General features: G+C 48.1%; 1 protein-coding gene across 1 annotated transcript in view; it reads left to right on the top strand.

Moving 5' to 3' along the window:
• The first annotated feature begins 9,794 nt into the window (after positions 1–9,794).
• The window catches only part of LOC141155194 (class I histocompatibility antigen, F10 alpha chain-like), a 213,090-nt gene continuing 200,893 nt past the window's right edge, over positions 9,795–21,991 (top strand). The window contains exon 1 of the mRNA XM_073641925.1: positions 9,795–9,970. Coding sequence (XP_073498026.1) covers positions 9,913–9,970 — 58 coding nt within the window. The 5' untranslated portion in view covers positions 9,795–9,912. The remainder of the gene's footprint in view (positions 9,971–21,991) is intronic.

Here is a 21,991-nt window from a genome sequence, read left to right as displayed (position 1 = left end):
TACAAACCAGGTACAGTATCGTAATGTGTAGAAATCTTAATTTCTATTTGAAATCCTCATAGGTCACAACCGTCTTAAGAAAAGCACAGGTTCTTACCCACAATTAAAAAGTCTGGGCTGTCACCGCAGCAGCCCCAACACGCGTTTCACGTTGGCTTCCTCGGGAGGCGAAACGCGCGTTGGGGCTGCTGCCATGACACCCCACACTGATTTCTTATGGGTAAGAGCCTGTGCTTTCATTAAGACTGTTGTGACCTATGAGGATTAGGGTTGTTGATATTTTCTGGTTAAAATGCATTATACCGGTTATAGACACAGCAGTCACCGTGAGTGAATATTTTGGGCACCAGCACTTTAAATATAATACATTATGACATATGCTTTCCCATCCCAGTTTAAAATAAATAGTGTGTGTCACACTTTTTAACACGCCTGATCCGTCTACTAATCATGTGTAACTATGTAGTATATATGTATTTGCCTATCACATGCTCTTTGCTACAGAAGGAGCAAAACTGGGAGCAGAGGAGACTTCGGGGCTCAGTGAGAGCAGATCTCCTGCCACCAACAATACAGAGCGATTATAAAAGATTCATCTGGTTTTGCATTAATATTACTGCAAAGATATCAATTTCACCCGTCTGAGATGTGACCTTTCGATACGTTATTATTACGAACTTTGTAACTCGCATGTGCGGACTCGCTTCTAACTCGCCAGAACCTTTTTTTCACTGAAAAGACTGTGATGGGTACATGGTGCCTCGATATGTTACGGTTATAGTTGTTTCCGCAACTGACAATTGATTCCAGAAACTTCATTTTCGAACAAGAAGGAGCTCCACCCCACTGGCATTCAGAGGTGCGTCGCTATCTCAATGAGGACCTCCCAAACTGGTGGATTGGGCGCTGTACACATGACTTGGCACTCTTCAGATGACCCCCCAGGTCTCCCGATATAACAGTGTGTGATTTCTTCCTTTGGAGGTACGTCAAAGGCATTGCTTATGTGCCGCCTTTGCAAGCAACACTGGATGAGCTCCGGGACTGCATTACCACCTCTCTAATGACCATTGACGGGGACATGCTGCAATATGTTTGGGTTGAACCAGATTACCGCATAGATGTGTGTCGTGTCACAAAAGGAGGACACAGAAGATTTGTAAGCATCATGTGCTAAACTTGGAGAATTTATTATCTTATGTGATTCACTATTGTGCATGCAATACATTTTGAAATATACCTCTTTGAAACCAGATGAATCTATTCGAACCACCCTGTATAATGAGGTTTATTGGTGTTTTGCATTAAGTAATATCCCTTTATAACAAAAACAAGTGCAGTGAGCTGATGTCCCGGGGAAGAAGCTGAGAGCTCCTACATTACAGTGTCCGTACATAAAAATTACTCTACGCAAGTCAGAGATACGGATCATGTAGATGGATGGGAAAATATACAGTGAGATCAATACTGGTGGCGGGAAATGATAGAAGCAGCTGATAAATCTCTTACAGCCAATAATCCGTGGAAAAGAAGATAAAAGAGTGAAGTAAAAAGCTGCATCAGGTACAGACCCCGATCCTGCACTACACGGCACACACCGGCGATAGATGGGGGATGGGGTAATGGAAATCACAAAGAACGACAGACACACAAAGGGGACGAGACGGGGATCAGCCCTCTTCTACATCAGTGTCCATGATGGAATAGTCTGGGCCCAGGCCGTGTATCACCCGCTGCAGTCCTGGATGGATGTCTCCTCATAGATCATAACCAGACGCTTCCTGACAAGTCACAAAATGTTCTGAAAACAGATCATAAGAATAAGACCCCGACCACCCTGGGTAACCAGAACCATACGATAACCAGGGGTTAGTCCATAAAGCACTGGATGGTGCATCAGAGGGCTCCTCCGTGCCGGGAAGAAATATAAGAAAAGTTCTGGATCTACGGAAACTGCTGCACTTTCCCTCTCGCTAGTTCTAATCTTCCTTATTGTAACAATAGTAAATTAAAAATTCATCGTCACTTCTCCTCCCTGCCCAGCAGGTGGCAGTATAACACTGCACTCTATCGCGTGACTACCGTTTCCTGTAAATCAGCTCCTGTCTGATTTAATCAGGTCGTTACAAAAGTGAAAAATGGCAGAAATCTATCATCACAACCTTATCACGTGTTTATATTAGTTGGACATGCTTTATATCCATATTATATCTCATTCCACCTACAAATCAGGTAAAAAAAAATCAATAATTGCACACTATCCTGCTGACCGAAGAGCTGACAATTTATATAAAGGATAGATCTGAGATTTATACAACAGAGGAGATACAAGTAGCTGATGTGGTATTCTTCCAGTTTTTTTACCCTCCCTGTTGTTCCTATGGCTCCCCAGTACTCTGGGGCTTTGCTGGCTGGAGGACTACAAGTGCAGACCTATCTTAGTGAGGCCACTGAGCGTGCCGAGGCTGCATAAGTACAAAGGAGGCAGATAAGTATATAGTTAAACGCAATATCATAGTTTGTCACAAGAGCATATGTGGCGCCCCTAAGGGTTCGGTCGCCACAGAGGTATTGCATCTCATCCAGAGGTGTAGTACCTCACTCTCAGGTAAGGAAGGAGTGTGGCTTAGGACCCTAACACTACATCCACTACACCACATTTCCGGGGGACAGGGCAAGATTGCTCCTACGGGAGAGCACAACTGTCCCTGACCCCTGGCTGGAGTGGGGAGGAACCACCTAGAGAGGGGGAACTAGGTAGTGGATGGGTGGAGGACATAGATCCTGGGAGCACATGTGTAGGAGGTATAAAAGGAAGGAACATCTTGGTTCAGTAGTAGAGAGGTGGAGTTCCAGTCAGACAGACTGAGGAGATGTCAGGGAGCAGAGGCTCTGTATGAGCTCTGCTCCACAGGCAGGCCTAGTCAGGAGGCCTGAGCCTGGGAGAGAGAGAAGAGGGAGCAGGACGGCTCCAGGAACAAGGAGAGAAAGGACCCTAGGGGTACGGGCCGTGCAGAAGGCCACCCGTACGCCCGCTGCCACCAGGAGGTAGAGGGGTCAGGACAGAACAGGGAACCGGGTCCCTCAACTAGTGGAGAAACAGCAAATGCTCAACTAGGAACCGGAGGCAGCAGGGTTTCAAGTGCTGTAGCCATAAGTCCACACCAGTCGCACTAAGAAGGTAGCCACATAGGACCCAGGGGACGGAACATACGTCGCCCGCCAAGGCCCAAGGGTACTGGATAGAAGTGGCGCTGGGTGTGAGGTACAGGAAGAGGCCAGAGGAAGGTACACAGAACGGGGTCTTGATAAGTGCTCTAGAGATACCTGAGGGTGGACTGAGCCCCTCACTGAGTACGCACAGCACAACGTGGGAAGTTGCTTGGACATCTGTAACTTGGAAGTTGATAACCTTGAGTAAAGATCCTGGGACTGCACTATCTTGTCTCTGTGTTCCTTGCGGCGCCAGCACTCACAGCACTAGAACGCCCTGCACAATCACCACCATCATCCAGTCACGCTGCCCTGAAGCTACACTCCACCTGTGGGGAGTCACATCACCTTGCTGCACATACCACCAGCTTCAGCGGACGGCTCCGCAGCGACGGTCACCAATAACCGCATTCCACAGGTGGCGTAGTCGGACATTAACATTTGTACACATAGACTACCCCCTTGGTTTGACCGCCCTGGGTCACGGACCGGGTCGCCGCCACGGTGACTACAACCCCCAGCATCTACAAGGCCCGACTCCGGGTAACCCCACGGCCCAGGGGGCGCGTCAACTTTGGCATAGTCGGCAGGATTTCGTGCCCGTTGCCACTGGGTACTTTGCGCCTTCACGAACTGTGTCCCATACTGTGGTGAAGTTTTCCCGCCATTGCTGCTGGTTTCCCGCCACTGTCCGCCATTTTCGGGTCGCCACGCGGGAAGAAGAGGGGCGTAACCGCTGGAAGCGTGCGAAGCCCAAGCCCCGCCTCACGCACTGACGCAGCGCCAGGTCCTGGAAGGAGCCCCAGCGAACGCTGATGTCAGACGCGTGCGACGCCAGGTCCTGAAAGGAGATCATCACCTGCGGAACTGCGGCCTACGGAAGAAAAGTGAAAGAAGGTAGGCCACAGTTCACTAGGGGGGGAGGAAGACGCCCGATATGGAGGGAACTTCAGCCGCAAGCTCGACCGGTGCCACGGTAATGCCATTCCCCATGCCATACATACCGGGGGCGGCGCTGCAAGTGATCGGCGGCGCCCAAGCCCTGGCGGAGCTGCTCATGGATCGGGAGGTGATAGGCCTAGCTGAAGCGGTCGCGGGAGCAGGTAGGAGTGATGTCCCTGTCCCGGACGCAGCTGGCGCAGCACTGTTCCTGGTCCCCCTGCCGGAACCGCTTATCCCAGGCCCTCACACCCCAGACCTGTACCCTGGTGATCAGGTCATCTACACCAGGCACAGAGGTGAGAGGGGCTGGTATGCCCTGAATGTCCACAGGGTGGAGACAACGTTCTACCGTGCTGATAACCCGGCTGGGTCAGCCTGCGTTGGACCAGAGTTTCCCCGGAGGGAGCACCCTTACTGAGTATAGTAAGAGGAACTGAACTTGAAATGTAAATAAGTTACCCGTCGGGGTGCAGCAGAATGGACACTGCAAGTTAAAGTTTGTGCGAACATTTAACCTGTTTACCTAGTTACCCGTAATGGGTCCAAAGACTGATCGGCTGAGGACTGGGAGCAGCCACTTCTTGTAAATAGTTTCACTTCTTAAAGTGCCCCCTACTGGTTTTATAAGAACTACAACGAGTAACCTCAGAACAAAAACCCGAGGGAGGTGGCCGAGGACGAGGTCCAGCATCTGGATCACCTACGCCCTGCAGCCACCCCAGGGCCTCCGTTGAGGGTTTGGGACGGGTCCCTCATGTTCGCGTTTGCAAGTTGCACCTTATTGAAAAATGGACACCTGGTTGCAGACATCGCTGTGACTGGTTGGCCAAGAGTTTTACCTGAAAATGTGTTGATATGAAGAATGTCTATATTAAAAATGTCTTATATATGTGAAGAAAGTTTAGTTTCATATTGTTTTATTTGAAAAGGAACAATAAATTCTGTGACAATTACCCCACGCAGGGGGAGTATAATACTATTCATGTCCATTTGTCCCTTCGCTTTTTACATTTTTACATTAATACATCAAACAAATACAAATAAGACTCCAGACTCAACATGGGAAGGGGAGGGAATGGATATCCAGAGGTTACCATGTCAATCACATTTCCTAAATCTCATTGTCCACCTTTAATTTGTTACAGATGGATAGGCAAACTCAAAGTGACCCTAATGACTCATAATATGATGTCCTTTAGTTAAGCCTACCAAGCTAATATGATCCAATCATGCCCATCTTTATATACAAACTCCATATCAAGGGGAAATACGCAGGGCTGCGGCTAGCTGTGGGTCCGTGTGAAAATCTATCCAGGGGGTCCAGGTGTCGAAGTATGTTATCAGGCTGTCAGTTCTTGTGGCTTCTATTCTTTTGTGTAACATTATTGTATTAATTCTGTTTTTTACTTCCATAAGGGATAATGTTATTGTTTTCCATTTGGATGCTATATGGATCCTCGTCGCCATGGTGATATAATTAAGGAGTTTAAAAGAAGTGTTAGAGATTCCAGAAGGTTTATCTCCTAGTAGCAAAACTGTCGAAGATATCTGGACAGATGTCCCAAGCAGTCTCGTGATCAAATCTCCAATATATTTCCACAAGGCTTGCACCTTGAAACACTTCCACCAGATATGTTTCATATTGTAGAACGCCCTGCACAATCACCACCATCATCCAGTCACGCTGCCCTGAAGCTACACTCCTCCTGTGGGGAGTCATATCATCTTCCTGCGCATATCACCAGCTTCAGCGGACTGCTCCGCAGCAGCGGTTCTCAATAATCGCATTCCACAGGTGGCGTAGTCGGACTAGATACACAGACTACTCTGGTTTGACCGCCCTGGGTCACCGGGTGACTACAACCCCCAGCATTTACAAGACCCGGCTCCGGGTATCCCCACGGCCCAGGGGGCGCGTCACATAGTTTGGTGTTTTTCTGCTTTTACCTGTATTGTTTATCCCCATTTAATATGTGCTCCATGGACAATGCTACCAAGTGTGCATCTTGTGAGATGTCTGCAGGCCTTGAACAGCCGTTTGAGGGTGAATATGTCTGCCCTCGATGTCAGCGAGTTACATGTTTGGAAGCCCAGGTACTGGATCTAAATGTGCAGCTAGCAACACTCAGGAGCATTGCAAACCTGGAGAGGAGTTTAGAGCTCACTGAGCGTGCACTGGCTGGGGCCAGTGATATGGAGGAGGGTGGAGGTGGGGAAGATCAGGACCCAGAAGTAGGTAGCTGGGTAACAGAAGAAGGGGTAGGGTGAAAAGTGCCAGGGAGCCCAGTCCTGATCTGGCACAACCTAGTAAATATGCCTGTTTGGCTGATATTAGGAATGCTAGCCCAGGGCTGGGATCACTGCAGCAGGACATTGCTCCTAGCAACCAGGAAGATGACTGGTGTAGGAAGGAGGGAAATAGGAGTGCAGCAAAGGCCAGACAGATGATGGTGGTAGGGGACTCTATAATTAGGCGGACAGACAGGGTCATCTGCCACACAGACCGTGAATGCCGAACAGTGTGTTGTGTGCTGGGTGCTCGGGTTCGGCATATTGCGGATCGGATAGACAGATTGTTGGGTGGGGCTGGGGAAAACCCAGCAGTCATGGTACACATCGGTACCAATGACAAAGTTAGAGGGAGGTGGAAGGTCCTTAAAAATGATTACAGGGAACTAGAAGAGAAGCTGAAGGCCAGGACCCCCAAGGTAGTGTTTTCAGAAATACTGCCGGTGCCACGAGCGTCACTAGAAAGACAGTGGGAGATTAGGGAGATAAATAAGTGGCTTAGAAATTGGTGTAGGAAGGGAGGGTTTTGGCTCATGGAGAACTGGGACGACTTCGCTGTCGGCTACAGGCTCTACAGTAGGGACGGGCTGCATCTCAATGGGGAGGGTGCAGCTGTGCTGGGGGAAAAAATGGTCAGACTTATGGAGAAGCTTTTAAACTAGGATCTGGGAGGAGGGTATTCGTGATAATAAGGGGATAGATAGAGTAGACAGAGAGAGTGGGACAGCAGAGGTTATTGAGGATGTAGGGGGGCTGGGATACGCAAGGAAAGTAGGGAGCTGAGTAAGAGTAACAAATGTGCTAATAGTAATAAATGTCTGCTGGCAAATGCAAGAAGTCTGGCAAACAAAATGGCTGAACTGGAGATTCTTATGTCGGTCACGGAATATGATGTGGTGGGTATTACAGAAACCTGGCTGGATGAAAGCTATGACTGGGTGACAAACGTGAAAGGACATACTACATTTAGAAAAGACAGGAAAGGCATAAAAGGTGGATGGGTGTGTATTTTCATAAGATCCAACTTAAAACCTGTGCTCAGTGACAACATTGGGGGGAGCTGCGACAATGTAGAGTCAGTCTGGGTTAATGTACATAGGGATGGCCATAATGGAAAGCTTTTAATTGGAGCTTGTTACAAGCCTCCTAACATAGCTGAACATGTAGAGGACAAAATGCTGGAACAAATGCAGCAAATAATAATAGGGTCCTTATTATGGGGGATTTTAACTATCCAGATATTCAATGGGACATAGAATCATCCAGCTGTGCTAAAAGCTACAAGTTCTTACCCACAGTTCAGGACAATTACCTCTCTCAGCTGGTAGATGAACAACCAGGGGAGGTAATCTGCTGGATCTGGTGCTGTCAAATAGACCAGATACAATTTTAGATATACAGGTCCGGGAAAATTTGGGAAACAGTGACCATAATACTGTAAGTTTCAATGTAATATTCAATAAAACATTTCAAAAAGGAAATGCAAAAACATGGAACTTTAGGAAAGCTGATTTCAACAAATTAAGGGAAGAACTTAATCATGTAGACTGGGACCATGTCATGGTAACTGGGGATACTGAACGTAAATGGGGCATGTTTAAGGAAATACTACTAGAATCCTGTAGAAAACATATACCCTCTGGTAATAAAATGTCCAGGAATAAAAAGAAACCATTATGGATAAATAAGACAGTACAAAGTTTAATAAGACAAAAACAAAGATCATTCAAAATCTTGAAGGCCGAGAATACGGAAAAAGCATTTCAGGAGTATAAAGATCTAAATAAGAAATGTAAAAAAGAAATCAAGCTAGCAAAATTATCTACAGAGCAACAAATCGCCAAGGACATTAAAATAAATACCAAAATTTTTTATAAATACATCAATGCCAAAAAGAAAGAATAGATGGTATCGGCCCCTTAAAAGACGATAATAACAAGATAATTATAGAGGACAAACAAAAGGCTAAGATAGTAAACAGGCAATTTTCATCGATGTTCATCAACAAACCGTCTGTTCCAGGGATCTTTCAACAGGGCAAATATCAAAGTTCACCACCTGATATAACTAGTTCAACACAAAAAGGAGTACGCCTGCGTCTGAGCAAATGAAACATTGACAAATCCCCGGGCTCCGTGTCTCTACATTTAGCTTGGTTCTGCCTCTGTATCTCTACATTTAGCCCGGTTCTGTCTCCATATCTCTACATTTAGCTCAGTTCTGGCTCCGTATCTCTACATTTAGCTTGGTTCTGGCTCCATATCTCTACATTTAGCTCAGTTCTGGCTCCGTATCTCTACATTTAGCTCGGTTCTGGCTCCTTATCTCTACATTTAGCTTGGTTCTGGCTCCGTATCTCTACATTTAGCACGGTTCTGGCTCCATATCTCTACATTTAGCTCAGTTCTGCCTCTGTATCTCTACATTTAGCTCGGTTCTGGCTTCATATCTCTACATTTAGCTCGGTTCTGTCTTCGTATCTCTACATTTAGCTCAGTTCTGGCTCCGTATCTCTACATTTAGCTTGGTTCTGGCTCCATAGCTCTACATTAGCTCGGTTCTGGCTCAGTATCTCTACATTTAGTTCAGTTCTGGCTCGTATCTCTACGTTTAGCTTGGTTCTGGCTCCGTATCTCTACATTTAGCTCAGTTCTGGCTCCATATCTCTACATTAGCTCGGTTCTGGCTCCATATCTCTACATTAGCTCGGTTCTGGCTCCATATCTCTACATTTAGCTCGGTTCTGGCTCTGTATCTCTACATTTAGCTCAGTTCTGGCTCTGTATCTCTACATTTATCTCAGTTCTGGCTCCGTATCTCTACATTTAGCTCGGTTCTGGCTCCGTATCTCTACATTTAGGTCAGTTCTGGCTCCGTATCTCTACATTTAGCTCGGTTCTGGCTTCGTATCTCTACATTTAGCTCGGTTCTGGCTCCGTATCTCTACATTTAGGTCAGTTCTGGCTCCGTATCTCTACATTTAGCTCGGTTCTGGCTCCGTATCTCTACATTTAGCTCGGTTCTGGCTTCGTATCTCTACATTTAGCTTGGTTCTGGCTTCGTATCTCTACATTTAGCTTGGTTATGGATCACATATGCCCTCATCGCCAGGAGGATTGTTATATGACGGGTTACTTCCCGGCCGGTGTCTTCTCCCCCCACATTCACTATGTGACGCATCTTATCTGATATCTCACAAGTTTTCTATAAATCTTCATTATTTCTAGAAATTCTCCAGCTCTCACTTTCACTTTCTCGGCATCTAACCTCTCCAGCCTCCCTCTGCCCGGTAACTGCTGACCATCTGGAGTATAATTTTCCTATTGGAGGAAGTTGTAACTCCTGTCCAATCAGAGCTGAGCTCTGCCCTCCAGTGCACAGTGCCTGTGATACTGTTACAGTCGTGTTTCGGGTCTCAGGTGAAACCTGCGTCTTGTTCTCGGGGTCCCGTCATATATCAGAGGCAGGATGAGGAAGATGTTCCCCCTCATTGTGCTGCTCTTCTATGTGTCTGCGGTGTATTCTGGTGAGTATGGAGGCGACCAGTGATTGTACCTTATATTAGATGTTATTACGTCTTATTTATGTCCTATGTTGTGTGTTCTCCTTATAGTTTATGTATCAGTGTGTTGTAGTCACAATTTAGACGATTCAGTCGCCCACTAATCACATGTGACTCGGAGGTGACTATATAGGGGGCTCCACTTCTCCCACTCACTCGTCCACTCACCTATCAGCCAAGGCGACTCGTCAGGGTCATCACAGAGTCCCAAAAAAAAACTCCATAGACTGGAGACAAATCAAATCCTGCGGTAAAGAAAACGCCCAGGATTGAGAATCTTCCTGCAGCTGTGAGATCACAATTCCCACTCGTTGCTCCTCACTTCTGGAGGAGTAAGAACGAAGTTTAAAGTAGAGCTTGCTGCCTCCTTGAACACAAAAAAACTTGTCCCTACCTCCTGAAAACCTGTCCAGGAGGGCAACCTTGGGTTCAGGCTGGATGGGCCTACCTGCTGAGACCCCCACATTAGCGACCTGTAGTCGCTGATGCTGTTGCTGAATCTCACAGCAGAGGTCAGTCACCTCCAGAGACAGACAGCGCAGCTGCTCCGTGAGCTCTGCCACTGAAACCATACCAAAAGAAAAAAAAAAGCACGCCTGAAAAAAACAACACACAAATAAACCCAAGTGTCAGGTTTTTTTTGTTTGTTTTTTCTTATATGTGCACGGCCGGCGATAATGTCACTCAAGGTGTAGGAAAGACTAAGTGCAACAGGAAGGGAAGAGGGGAAGGGAGCCCAGACACTAGGGAAAGGGGGAGTGGAGACCTCCTAGGCTGATCTGATATCACCCTGTCTCCCCTAACATCCATACATTAGTTCCTCACCAATCGCCGCACGGGAACCTAAACCCTGTATTTCCCTAGAGCTTGGCCCTGGTGTTACACAAGGTGTAGGAAAGACTAAGTGACACAAAGGGAAGGGGGGAAGGGGGCCCAGACTCTAGGGAAAGGGGGGCATGGAGACCTCCTAGGCTGACCTGATATCTCCCTGAATCCCCTAAACAGGTTCCGCACCAATCGAAACACAAGAACCTAGCCCTGTCTTTCCCTGGCATTTGGACCTGGCGAGGGAAGAGCCCTAGTCGATCCCCGCTAGCAACTAAGGACAACAAGGGAGAACAAACAAGGGAAAACAGCTTAGCTTTAGTCGACTTCAGAGAGATACGCACATGTCCCCTAAGCACCACAGAGGAAGAAGTACTGCTCTTGCTCAAGCCTTCACAAAGGGTCATGTGAATATCGCCGCCACCTCCCTCTAGCAAACAGCAGATATTTAAACACCCAAGCCTGGTAGTCAATTAGCAGGAGGAAGGTAGCCACTGGGTCCTAGCAAGAGACAGATCTGGCTAGATGTCTGCAATGCCAAACGAAGAGATCTCCTGCAACAAACTGGAGGGCGACTGTCTGTCACATCTGACACACCCATGACACCTGGATAGGGAGGGGGGGTGAGCACTAGTCAGTCCCCACAAACAACTAAAAACAACAAGGGAGACAAACACAGTGGACAGTAACTTAGCTTGAGCCGACTTCAGAGGGATTACACCAAACGTCCTCCTAGGCACCAGATAGGAAGTAAGCAGACTGCAATAGCTCCAAGCCTTCACAAGGGAACATGTGAATATCACCGACACCTCCCTGTAGCAAACAGAAAGTATTTAAACACCGATGCCTGGATGTCAATTAGCAGGAGGGAGGTAGCCACTGGGTCCTAGAGTGAGACAGGTCTAAGAAGGTGTCTGTAATGCCAAACGAAGAGATCTTCTGCAACCAACTGCAGGGCAACTGTCTGTCACATCTGACACACCCGTTAGACTACTACACTACTTACACTATGTGTGGCGGATTGGGGATGTTACACTGTTCTGTTATGGCCTGGGGAATACTACACTGTGTGTGGGGGATGTGACACTGTACTGTTATTCCCTGGGGAATACTACACTGCATGTTTGGGGGATATGACACTGTACTGTTATGTCTTGGGGAATACTACACTGTATGTGTGGTGGATAGGGGATGTGACACTGTACTGTTATGGCCTGGGGAATACTACACTGTATGTGTGGGGGATGGGGCATGTGACACTGCACTGTTATGGCCTGGGGAATACTACACTGTATGTGTGGGGGATGGGGGATGTGACACTGCACTGTTATGGCCTGGGGAATACTACACTGTATGTGTGGGGGATGGGGGATGTGACACTGTATTGTTATGTCCTGGGGAATACTACACTGTATGTGTGGGGGATAGGGGATGTGACACTGTACTGTTATGGCCTGGGGAATACTACACTGTATGTGTGGGGGATAGGGGATGTGACACTGTACTGTTATGGCCTGGGGAATACTACACTGTATGTGTGGGGGATAGGGGATGTGACACTGTATTGTTATGGCCTGGGGAATACTACACTGTATGTGTGGGGGATGGGGGATGTGACACTGTACTGTTATGTCCTGGAGAATACTACACTGTATGTGTGGGGGATAGGGGATGTGACACTGTATTGTTATGGCCTGGGGAATACTACACTGTATGTGTGGGGGATGGGGGATGTGACACTATACTGTTATGTCCTGGGGAATACTACACTGCATGTTTGGGGGATGGGGGATATGACACTGTACTGTTATGGCTTGGGGTATACTACACTGTATGTGTGGGGGATAGGGGATGTGACACTGTACTGTTATGGCTTGGGGAATACTACACTGCATGTTTGGGGGATGGGGGTTGTGACTCTATAGTGTTATGGCCTGGGAAATACTGCACTGCATGTGGGGGAGGGGGATGTGACACTGTACTGTTATGGCCTGGTGCGATCCTTCACTGTACTGTGTGTTGCACTGTATATTTTGTGATGCTGATGCTGTTATACTGTGAGGGACATGGAGATTAATTTAATGTTGTATTCTCAGTGGCTGTGGTGTGATGGGCTGGGGGTATTAGGCTGCGTGCCCACGATCAGGAAGAGCAGCGTTTTGGCCCCATTGCATCTGTGCTGCATTCAAAATGCTGTGTTCTACATTACAAGCACAGTGGATGGAATTTATAGAAATCCTATGCCCACTGTGCTTGTATTTAACGCTGCTTAAACTCACCAGTGGCATGGGTTTATGAGCCGCAGCATGTGAGATGCTAGTCTTCGCTGCGGAAATCCTAACCATAGAATGTTATTATATTATTATATGCAGTGTATCCACATGTAACTAAAACACAAGTGCGGTAATTAGATTGCAGCATTTTGGACGCAGCAAAAATATGCTGCGTCCAAAACGGGGATGTAGCCTTAGGCTAAGTGCCCACGATGCAGAAATGCTCCGGATTTTTCCTGAGCGTTTCTGCATCTCCCTGGCAGAAAAAACGCATGCGGATTGTACATGCGGATTGTACATGCGGATTGTACATGCGTTTTTCCTGCCAGGGACAAGCGGAAGTGAAGCTTTTTTCACATGCATTTCAGCATGCGGGTTGTGAAGCACTTTCCAAGCGATTTTAGCATCACTTGGAAAGTGCTTGACAACTTGGTCACACTATATAAATCTATGCCACTCGCGTGACCCGTCACATGACTAAATGACGTCATGGCAGGTCCTTTTAGACCATCGCGAGCTGCCAGGAAGCCAGGACGCATCGGATAAGGAGACCGGGGGCCATCAGAAGGTAAGTATAATGTATAGTTTTTATTTTATTCTTTTTTTTTCAGGCACCATGGTACCCGGGTTTGGATGAGAGTCTCCTCTTCTCCAAACCCGGGTACCATCTGCACATTGAACCGCATGATATCCACATGTGCACATGTAGTGATGCGGATATTATGCGATTCAATGCAAGTCAATGGCGGCGAAAACGCCGCGATTCCGCAAAATAATTGGTAGTGCTGCGGATTTTTCCGCAATGACAATCCGCAGCGGAAATTTCCGCAGCATGTGCACAGCACATGCAGATTATCATTGGGGAACATGCCAGACCTTCTACCAGGCGTTTTTTAAGTGTTTCTGCAGCGGAATTGCCGCTGCGGAAACGCTAAAAAAACGCATAGTGGGCACACAGCCTTAGAGTGCATACTGTGTGAGGAGCTTTGTGGATTTTCACTGAGCAAATGAGAAGTTTGTGGATCTGGATGACGGCATTCAGAGGCTAAAGGGGTGGTCAGCAACAACATTTCACCCTAAATGTCTATTTAAAGGGGTTGTCTCACCTTAGGCTACATGTCTGCAGTCACCAAATGTGACTGCAGACTTGTGAATCCTCCCATCACGCGCACTGCATGCTGTGAGGATTCTCTGGTGCCGGGAGCGGTGGGCATATGACTGAAAGTATATGATTTGCATACATGCGGTCACATGCTGACTAGATGGGAGCAGCCTCACTTGATGCCAGTGTATTGAGCGAGATCAGAAACAGTCTAGTCGGAATGTAGACGGAAGTGTGTAAATCACATACTTGCAGTCATGTGCCCACCGCTCCCGGCACCAGAGAATCCTAGCAGCTTGCATTGCACCAAATGTGAGGTTTCACAAGTCTGCAGTCATGTAGAGTGACTGCAGACTTGTAGTCTAAGACCGGACAACCCCTTTAATTTATTAATTAGAATCATTTTTCTAATATACATGAATTAAAAATTCCCTAGTGACCGCAGCCAAGCCCCCTGATAACATCCCGTTTTGAGTATCCCAGCATGCAAAATAAACGTCTTTGGAATGGAAGTAAAAAAAAAAAAATGAAGAAAAGTAGGAGTTACAGTAGAGAGGGAGCAGTAGGACATTTTTATTGAAAGTATTTTTTTAGAAAAGTGACTCAATTATTACATTAAAGAGATATACATTTAGGATGAAATTCAGCCTTGGTTTCAGAGCCCCCTTTTACCCCTTCACGCCATGGACATTTTCCGTTTTCATTTTTTTCTCCCCTTCTTCCAAGTGCCATATTTTTTTATTTTTCCGTCCCCATAGCCGTATGAGGGCTTGTTTTTTGTGGGATGAGTTGTACTTTTGATTGGCACCATTTATTCTACGACATAGTGTACTGCAAAATGGGGAAAAAATTCCAAGTGCAGTGAAATTACAAAAAAAATGCAGTTCCACGATTTTTAGTTTTTTTTATTTACCATGTTTTCTATATGGTAAAACTAACCTGTCAATATGATTCCCCAGGTCAGTATGATTACGCCAGTACCAATCATGTATAGTCAGGGGTGGATTAAGAGTAACCAGGGCTCCAGACAGTTTATAAGGTGTGCCCCCCCCCACCTCCCCCTGGTACCTGATGTTTTAGGAGACGTCACATGATCCCCTTTGATAAATCATGTGATAGGTCATGTGAGCAACACACGGGTGTTTTGGTGGACATCTGTAGACGGAAAAAAACAGAGATAGCGGTGCGCGTACCGCGTCCGCACAAATTTTTCCCTTGTGTACAGCACTATACATAACATAGCGCTATACATCATACAGCAGGAGTGGGAGATCAATTTTCCCAAGGGCCAACATGAGAGACCGTGACTGTTGTGGAGGCCGCACCCATAGGCTGAATTTAATTCTGCACAATATTAATATTAACATATTAATTATAATTATTTGTTTACATTAATTGTATGACTTAATATTGAGCACAATTAAGTATGCTGACATCCCCTATATCCAGTATGAGCCTCATATAGCTCCCTACATACAAAATGAGCTCCCATATAACCCCTACATACAGTTTGAGTCCCACATAGCCCTCTACATACAGTATGAGCCCCCACATAATCCCCCTATATACAGCACGAGTCCCCATTTAGCTCCTTACAGTATAAGCCCCACATAGCTCCCTATATACAGTATGAGCCCCCATATAGCTTCCTAGATACAGTATGAGCCCCCATATAGATCCCTAGATACAGTGTGAGGCCGCACATATCCATCTATATACAGTATGATGCCGCACGTAGCTCCCTAGATCCAGTATGAGCCGGCACGTTGCTCCTTATGTACAGTATGAGGCCGCACATAGCTCCCTAGGTACACTATGAGGCCGCACGTAGCTCCCTATGTACATTATGAAGCCGCACGTAGCTCCCTAGGTACAGTATGAGGTCCCACGTAGCTCCCTAGGTACAGCATGAGGCCGCACGCAGCTCCCTAGGTACAGCATGAGGCCGCACGCAGCTCCCTAGGTACAGCATGAGGCCACACGTAGCTCACCAGGTACAGTATGATGCCGCACGTAGCTCCTTAGGTACAGCATGAAGCAGCACGTAGCTCACTAGGTACAGTATGAGGCTGCATTTAGCTCCCTAGGTACGGTAAGAGGCTGCATGTAGCTCCGTGGGTACAGTATGAGGCCGCATGTAGCTCCCTAGGTACAGTATGAGGCCGCATATAGCTCCCTGGGTACGGTATGAGGCCATGTGTAGCTCCCTGGGTATAGTATGAGGCTGCACGTAGCTCCCTGGGTATAGTATGAAGCTGCACGTAGCTCCCTAGGTATAGTATGAGGCGGCACGTAGCTCCCTGGGTATAGTATGAGGCTGTACATAGCTCCCTGGGTATAGTATGAGTCTGCACGTAGCTCCCTGGGTATATTATGAGGCTGCATGTAGCTCCCTGGGTATAGTATGAGGCTGTACATAGCTCCCTGGGTATAGTATGAGGCTGTACGTAGCTCCCTGGGTATAGGATGAGGATGCACGTAGCTCCCTGGGTATAGTATGAGGCTGTACGTAGCTCCCTGGGTATAGTATGAGGCTGCACATAGCTCCCTGAGTATAGTATAAGGCTGCACATAGCTCCCTGGGTATAGTATGAGGCTGCACATAGCTCCCTGAGTATAGTATGAGGCTGCACGTAGCTCCCTAGGTATAGTATGAGGCTAACATAGCTCCCTGGGTATAGTATGAGGCTGCACATAGCTCCCTGGGTTTAGTATGAGGCTGCACGTAGCTCCCTGGGTATAGTATGAGGCTGCACATAGCTTCCTGGGTATAGTATGAGGCTTCATGTAGCTCCCTGGGTATAGTATGAGGCTGCACGTAGCTCCCTGGGTATAGTATGAGGCTGCACGTAGTTCCCTGGGTATAGTATGAGGCTGCATATAGCTCCCTGGGTATAGTATGAGGCTGCACGTAGCTCCCTGGGTATAGTATGAGGCTGCACGTAGCTCCCTGGGTATAGTATGAGGCTGCATATAGCTCCCTGGGTATAGTATGAGGCTGCACGTAGCTCCCTGGGTATAGTATGAGGCTGCACATAGCTCCCTGGGTATAGTATGAGGCTGCATGTAGCTCCCTGGGTATAGTATGAGGCTGCACGTAGCTCCCTGGGTATAGTATGAGGCTGCACATAGCTCCCTGGGTATAGTATGAGGCTGCACGTAGCTCCCTGGGTATAGTATGAGACTGCACGTAGCTCCCTGGGTATAGTATCAGACTGCATGTAGCTCCCTGGGTATATTATGAGGCTGCATGTAGCTCCCTGGGTATAGTATGAGGCTGTACATAGCTCCCTGGGTATAGTATGAGGCTGTACGTAGCTCCCTGGGTATAGGATGAGGATGCACGTAGCTCCCTGGGTATAGTATGAGGCTGTACGTAGCTCCCTGGGTATAGTATGAGGCTGCACATAGCTCCCTGAGTATAGTATAAGGCTGCACATAGCTCCCTGGGTATAGTATGAGGCTGCACATAGCTCCCTGAGTATAGTATGAGGCTGCACGTAGCTCCCTAGGTATAGTATGAGGCTGCACGTAGCTCCCTGGGTATAGTATGAGGCTAACATAGCTCCCTGGGTATAGTATGAGGCTGCACATAGCTCCCTGGGTTTAGTATGAGGCTGCACGTAGCTCCCCTGGGTATAGTATGAGGCTGCACATAGCTTCCTGGGTATAGTATGAGGCTTCATGTAGCTCCCTGGGTATAGTATGAGGCTGCACGTAGCTCCCTGGGTATAGTATGAGGCTGCACGTAGTTCCCTGGGTATAGTATGAGGCTGTACATAGCTCCCTGGGTATAGTATGAGGCTGCATATAGCTCCCTGGGTATAGTGTGAGGCTGCACGTAGCTCCCTGGGTATAGTATGAGGCTGCACATAGCTCCCTGGGTATAGTATGAGGCTGCATGTAGCTCCCTGGGTATAGTATGAGGCTGCACGTAGCTCCCTGGGTATAGTATGAGGCTGCACATAGCTCCCTGGGTATAGTATGAGGCTGCACGTAGCTCCCTGGGTATAGTATGAGACTGCACGTAGCTCCCTGGGTATAGTATCAGACTGCATGTAGCTCCCTGGGTATAGTATGAGGCTGCACATAGCTCCCTGGGTATAGTATGAGGCTGCACAAAGCTCCCTGGGTATAGTATGAGGCTGCGCGTAGCTCCCTGGGTATAGTATGAGGCTGCACATAGCTCCCTGGGTATAGTATGAGGCTGCACGTAGCTCCCTGGGTATAGTATGAGGCTGCATGTAGCTCCCTGGGTATAGTATGAGACTGCACGTAGCTCCCTGGGTATAGTATGAGGCTGCACGTAGCTCCCTGGGTATAGTATGAGGCTAACATAGCTCCCTGAGTATAGTATAAGGCTGCACATAGCTCCCTGGGTATAGTATGAGGCTGCACATAGCTCCCTGAGTATAGTATCAGACTGCATGTAGCTCCCTGGGTATATTATGAGGCTGCATGTAGCTCCCTGGGTATAGTATGAGGCTGTACATAGCTCCCTGGGTATAGTATGAGGCTGTACGTAGCTCCCTGGGTATAGGATGAGGATGCACGTAGCTCCCTGGGTATAGTATGAGGCTGTACGTAGCTCCCTGGGTATAGTATGAGGCTGCACATAGCTCCCTGAGTATAGTATAAGGCTGCACATAGCTCCCTGGGTATAGTATGAGGCTGCACATAGCTCCCTGAGTATAGTATGAGGCTGCACGTAGCTCCCTAGGTATAGTATGAGGCTGCACGTAGCTCCCTGGGTATAGTATGAGGCTAACATAGCTCCCTGGGTATAGTATGAGGCTGCACATAGCTCCCTGGGTTTAGTATGAGGCTGCACGTAGCTCCCCTGGGTATAGTATGAGGCTGCACATAGCTTCCTGGGTATAGTATGAGGCTTCATGTAGCTCCCTGGGTATAGTATGAGGCTGCACGTAGCTCCCTGGGTATAGTATGAGGCTGCACGTAGTTCCCTGGGTATAGTATGAGGCTGTACATAGCTCCCTGGGTATAGTATGAGGCTGCATATAGCTCCCTGGGTATAGTGTGAGGCTGCACGTAGCTCCCTGGGTATAGTATGAGGCTGCACATAGCTCCCTGGGTATAGTATGAGGCTGCATGTAGCTCCCTGGGTATAGTATGAGGCTGCACGTAGCTCCCTGGGTATAGTATGAGGCTGCACATAGCTCCCTGGGTATAGTATGAGGCTGCACGTAGCTCCCTGGGTATAGTATGAGACTGCACGTAGCTCCCTGGGTATAGTATCAGACTGCATGTAGCTCCCTGGGTATAGTATGAGGCTGCACATAGCTCCCTGGGTATAGTATGAGGCTGCACAAAGCTCCCTGGGTATAGTATGAGGCTGCGCGTAGCTCCCTGGGTATAGTATGAGGCTGCACATAGCTCCCTGGGTATAGTATGAGGCTGCACGTAGCTCCCTGGGTATAGTATGAGGCTGCATGTAGCTCCCTGGGTATAGTATGAGACTGCACGTAGCTCCCTGGGTATAGTATGAGGCTGCACGTAGCTCCCTGGGTATAGTATGAGGCTAACATAGCTCCCTGAGTATAGTATAAGGCTGCACATAGCTCCCTGGGTATAGTATGAGGCTGCACATAGCTCCCTGAGTATAGTATGAGGCTGCACGTAGCTCCCTAGGTATAGTATGAGGCTGCACGTAGCTCCCTGGGTATAGTATGAGGCTAACATAGCTCCCTGGGTATAGTATGAGGCTGCACATAGCTCCCTGGGTTTAGTATGAGGCTGCACGTAGCTCCCCTGGGTATAGTATGAGGCTGCACATAGCTTCCTGGGTATAGTATGAGGCTTCATGTAGCTCCCTGGGTATAGTATGAGGCTGCACGTAGCTCCCTGGGTATAGTATGAGGCTGCACGTAGTTCCCTGGGTATAGTATGAGGCTGTACATAGCTCCCTGGGTATAGTATGAGGCTGCATATAGCTCCCTGGGTATAGTGTGAGGCTGCACGTAGCTCCCTGGGTATAGTATGAGGCTGCACATAGCTCCCTGGGTATAGTATGAGGCTGCACGTAGCTCCCTGGGTATAGTATGAGACTGCACGTAGCTCCCTGGGTATAGTATCAGACTGCATGTAGCTCCCTGGGTATAGTATGAGGCTGCACATAGCTCCCTGGGTATAGTATGAGGCTGCACAAAGCTCCCTGGGTATAGTATGAGGCTGCACAAAGCTCCCTGGGTATAGTATGAGGCTGCGCGTAGCTCCCTGGGTATAGTATGAGGCTGCACATAGCTCCCTGGGTATAGTATGAGGCTGCACGTAGCTCCCTGGGTATAGTATGAGGCTGCATGTAGCTCCCTGGGTATAGTATGAGACTGCACGTAGCTCCCTGGGTATAGTATGAAGCTGCACGTAGCTCCCTGGGTATAGTATGAAGCTGCACGTAGCTCCCTAGGTATAGTATGAGACTGCACGTAGCTCCCTGGGTATAGTATGAGACTGCACGTAGCTCCCTGGGTATAGTATCAGACTGCATGTAGCTCCCTGGGTATATTATGAGGCTGCATGTAGCTCCCTGGGTATAGTATGAGGCTGTACATAGCTCCCTGGGTATAGTATGAGGCTGTACGTAGCTCCCTGGGTATAGGATGAGGATGCACGTAGCTCCCTGGGTATAGTATGAGGCTGTACGTAGCTCCTTGGGTATAGTATGAGGCTGCACATAGCTCCCTAGGTATAGTATAAGGCTGCACATAGCTCCCTGGGTATAGTATGAGGCTGCACATAGCTCCCTGAGTATAGTATGAGGCTGCACGTAGCTCCCTAGGTATAGTATGAGGCTGCACGTAGCTCCCTGGGTATAGTATGAGGCTAACATAGCTCCCTGGGTATAGTATGAGGCTGCACATAGCTCCCTGGGTTTAGTATGAGGCTGCACGTAGCTCCCCTGGGTATAGTATGAGGCTGCACATAGCTTCCTGGGTATAGTATGAGGCTTCATGTAGCTCCCTGGGTATAGTATGAGGCTGCACGTAGCTCCCTGGGTATAGTATGAGGCTGCACGTAGTTCCCTGGGTATAGTATGAGGCTGTACATAGCTCCCTGGGTATAGTATGAGGCTGCATATAGCTCCCTGGGTATAGTATGAGGCTGCACGTAGCTCCCTGGGTATAGTATGAGGCTGCACATAGCTCCCTGGGTATAGTATGAGGCTGCATGTAGCTCCCTGGGTATAGTATGAGGCTGCACGTAGCTCCCTGGGTATAGTATGAGGCTGCACATAGCTCCCTGGGTATAGTATGAGGCTGCACGTAGCTCCCTGGGTATAGTATGAGACTGCACGTAGCTCCCTGGGTATAGTATGAGACTAACATAGCTCCCTGGGTATAGTATGAGGCTGCACAAAGCTCCCTGGGTATAGTATGAGGCTGCGCGTAGCTCCCTGGGTATAGTATGAGGCTGCACATAGCTCCCTGGGTATAGTATGAGGCTGCACGTAGCTCCCTGGGTATAGTATGAGGCTGCACGTAGCTCCCTGGGTATAGTATGAGGCTGCATGTAGCTCCCTGGGTATAGTATGAGGCTGCACATAGCTCCCTGGGTATAGTATGAGGCTGCACATAGCTCCCTGGGTATAGTATGAGGCTGCACGTAGCTCCCTGGGTATAGTATGAGGCTGCACATAGATCCCTGGGTATAGTATGAGGCTGCACGTAGCTCCCTGGGTATAGTATGAGGCTGCACGTAGCTCACTAGGTTCAGTACATACATGCAGTCAGACACCAGCAGGCACGCACACACAAAATCATGCACATG

This window comes from Phyllobates terribilis, unplaced genomic scaffold, assembly GCF_046119375.1.
Source record: "Phyllobates terribilis strain yellow unplaced genomic scaffold, ASM4611937v1 Scaffold_7__3_contigs__length_470593459, whole genome shotgun sequence".
In the NCBI taxonomy this organism is placed as follows: Eukaryota; Metazoa; Chordata; class Amphibia; order Anura; family Dendrobatidae; genus Phyllobates; species Phyllobates terribilis.
The sequence above is the reverse complement of the archived record's forward strand: the minus strand, read 5'-3'. Positions and strand labels throughout refer to the sequence as shown.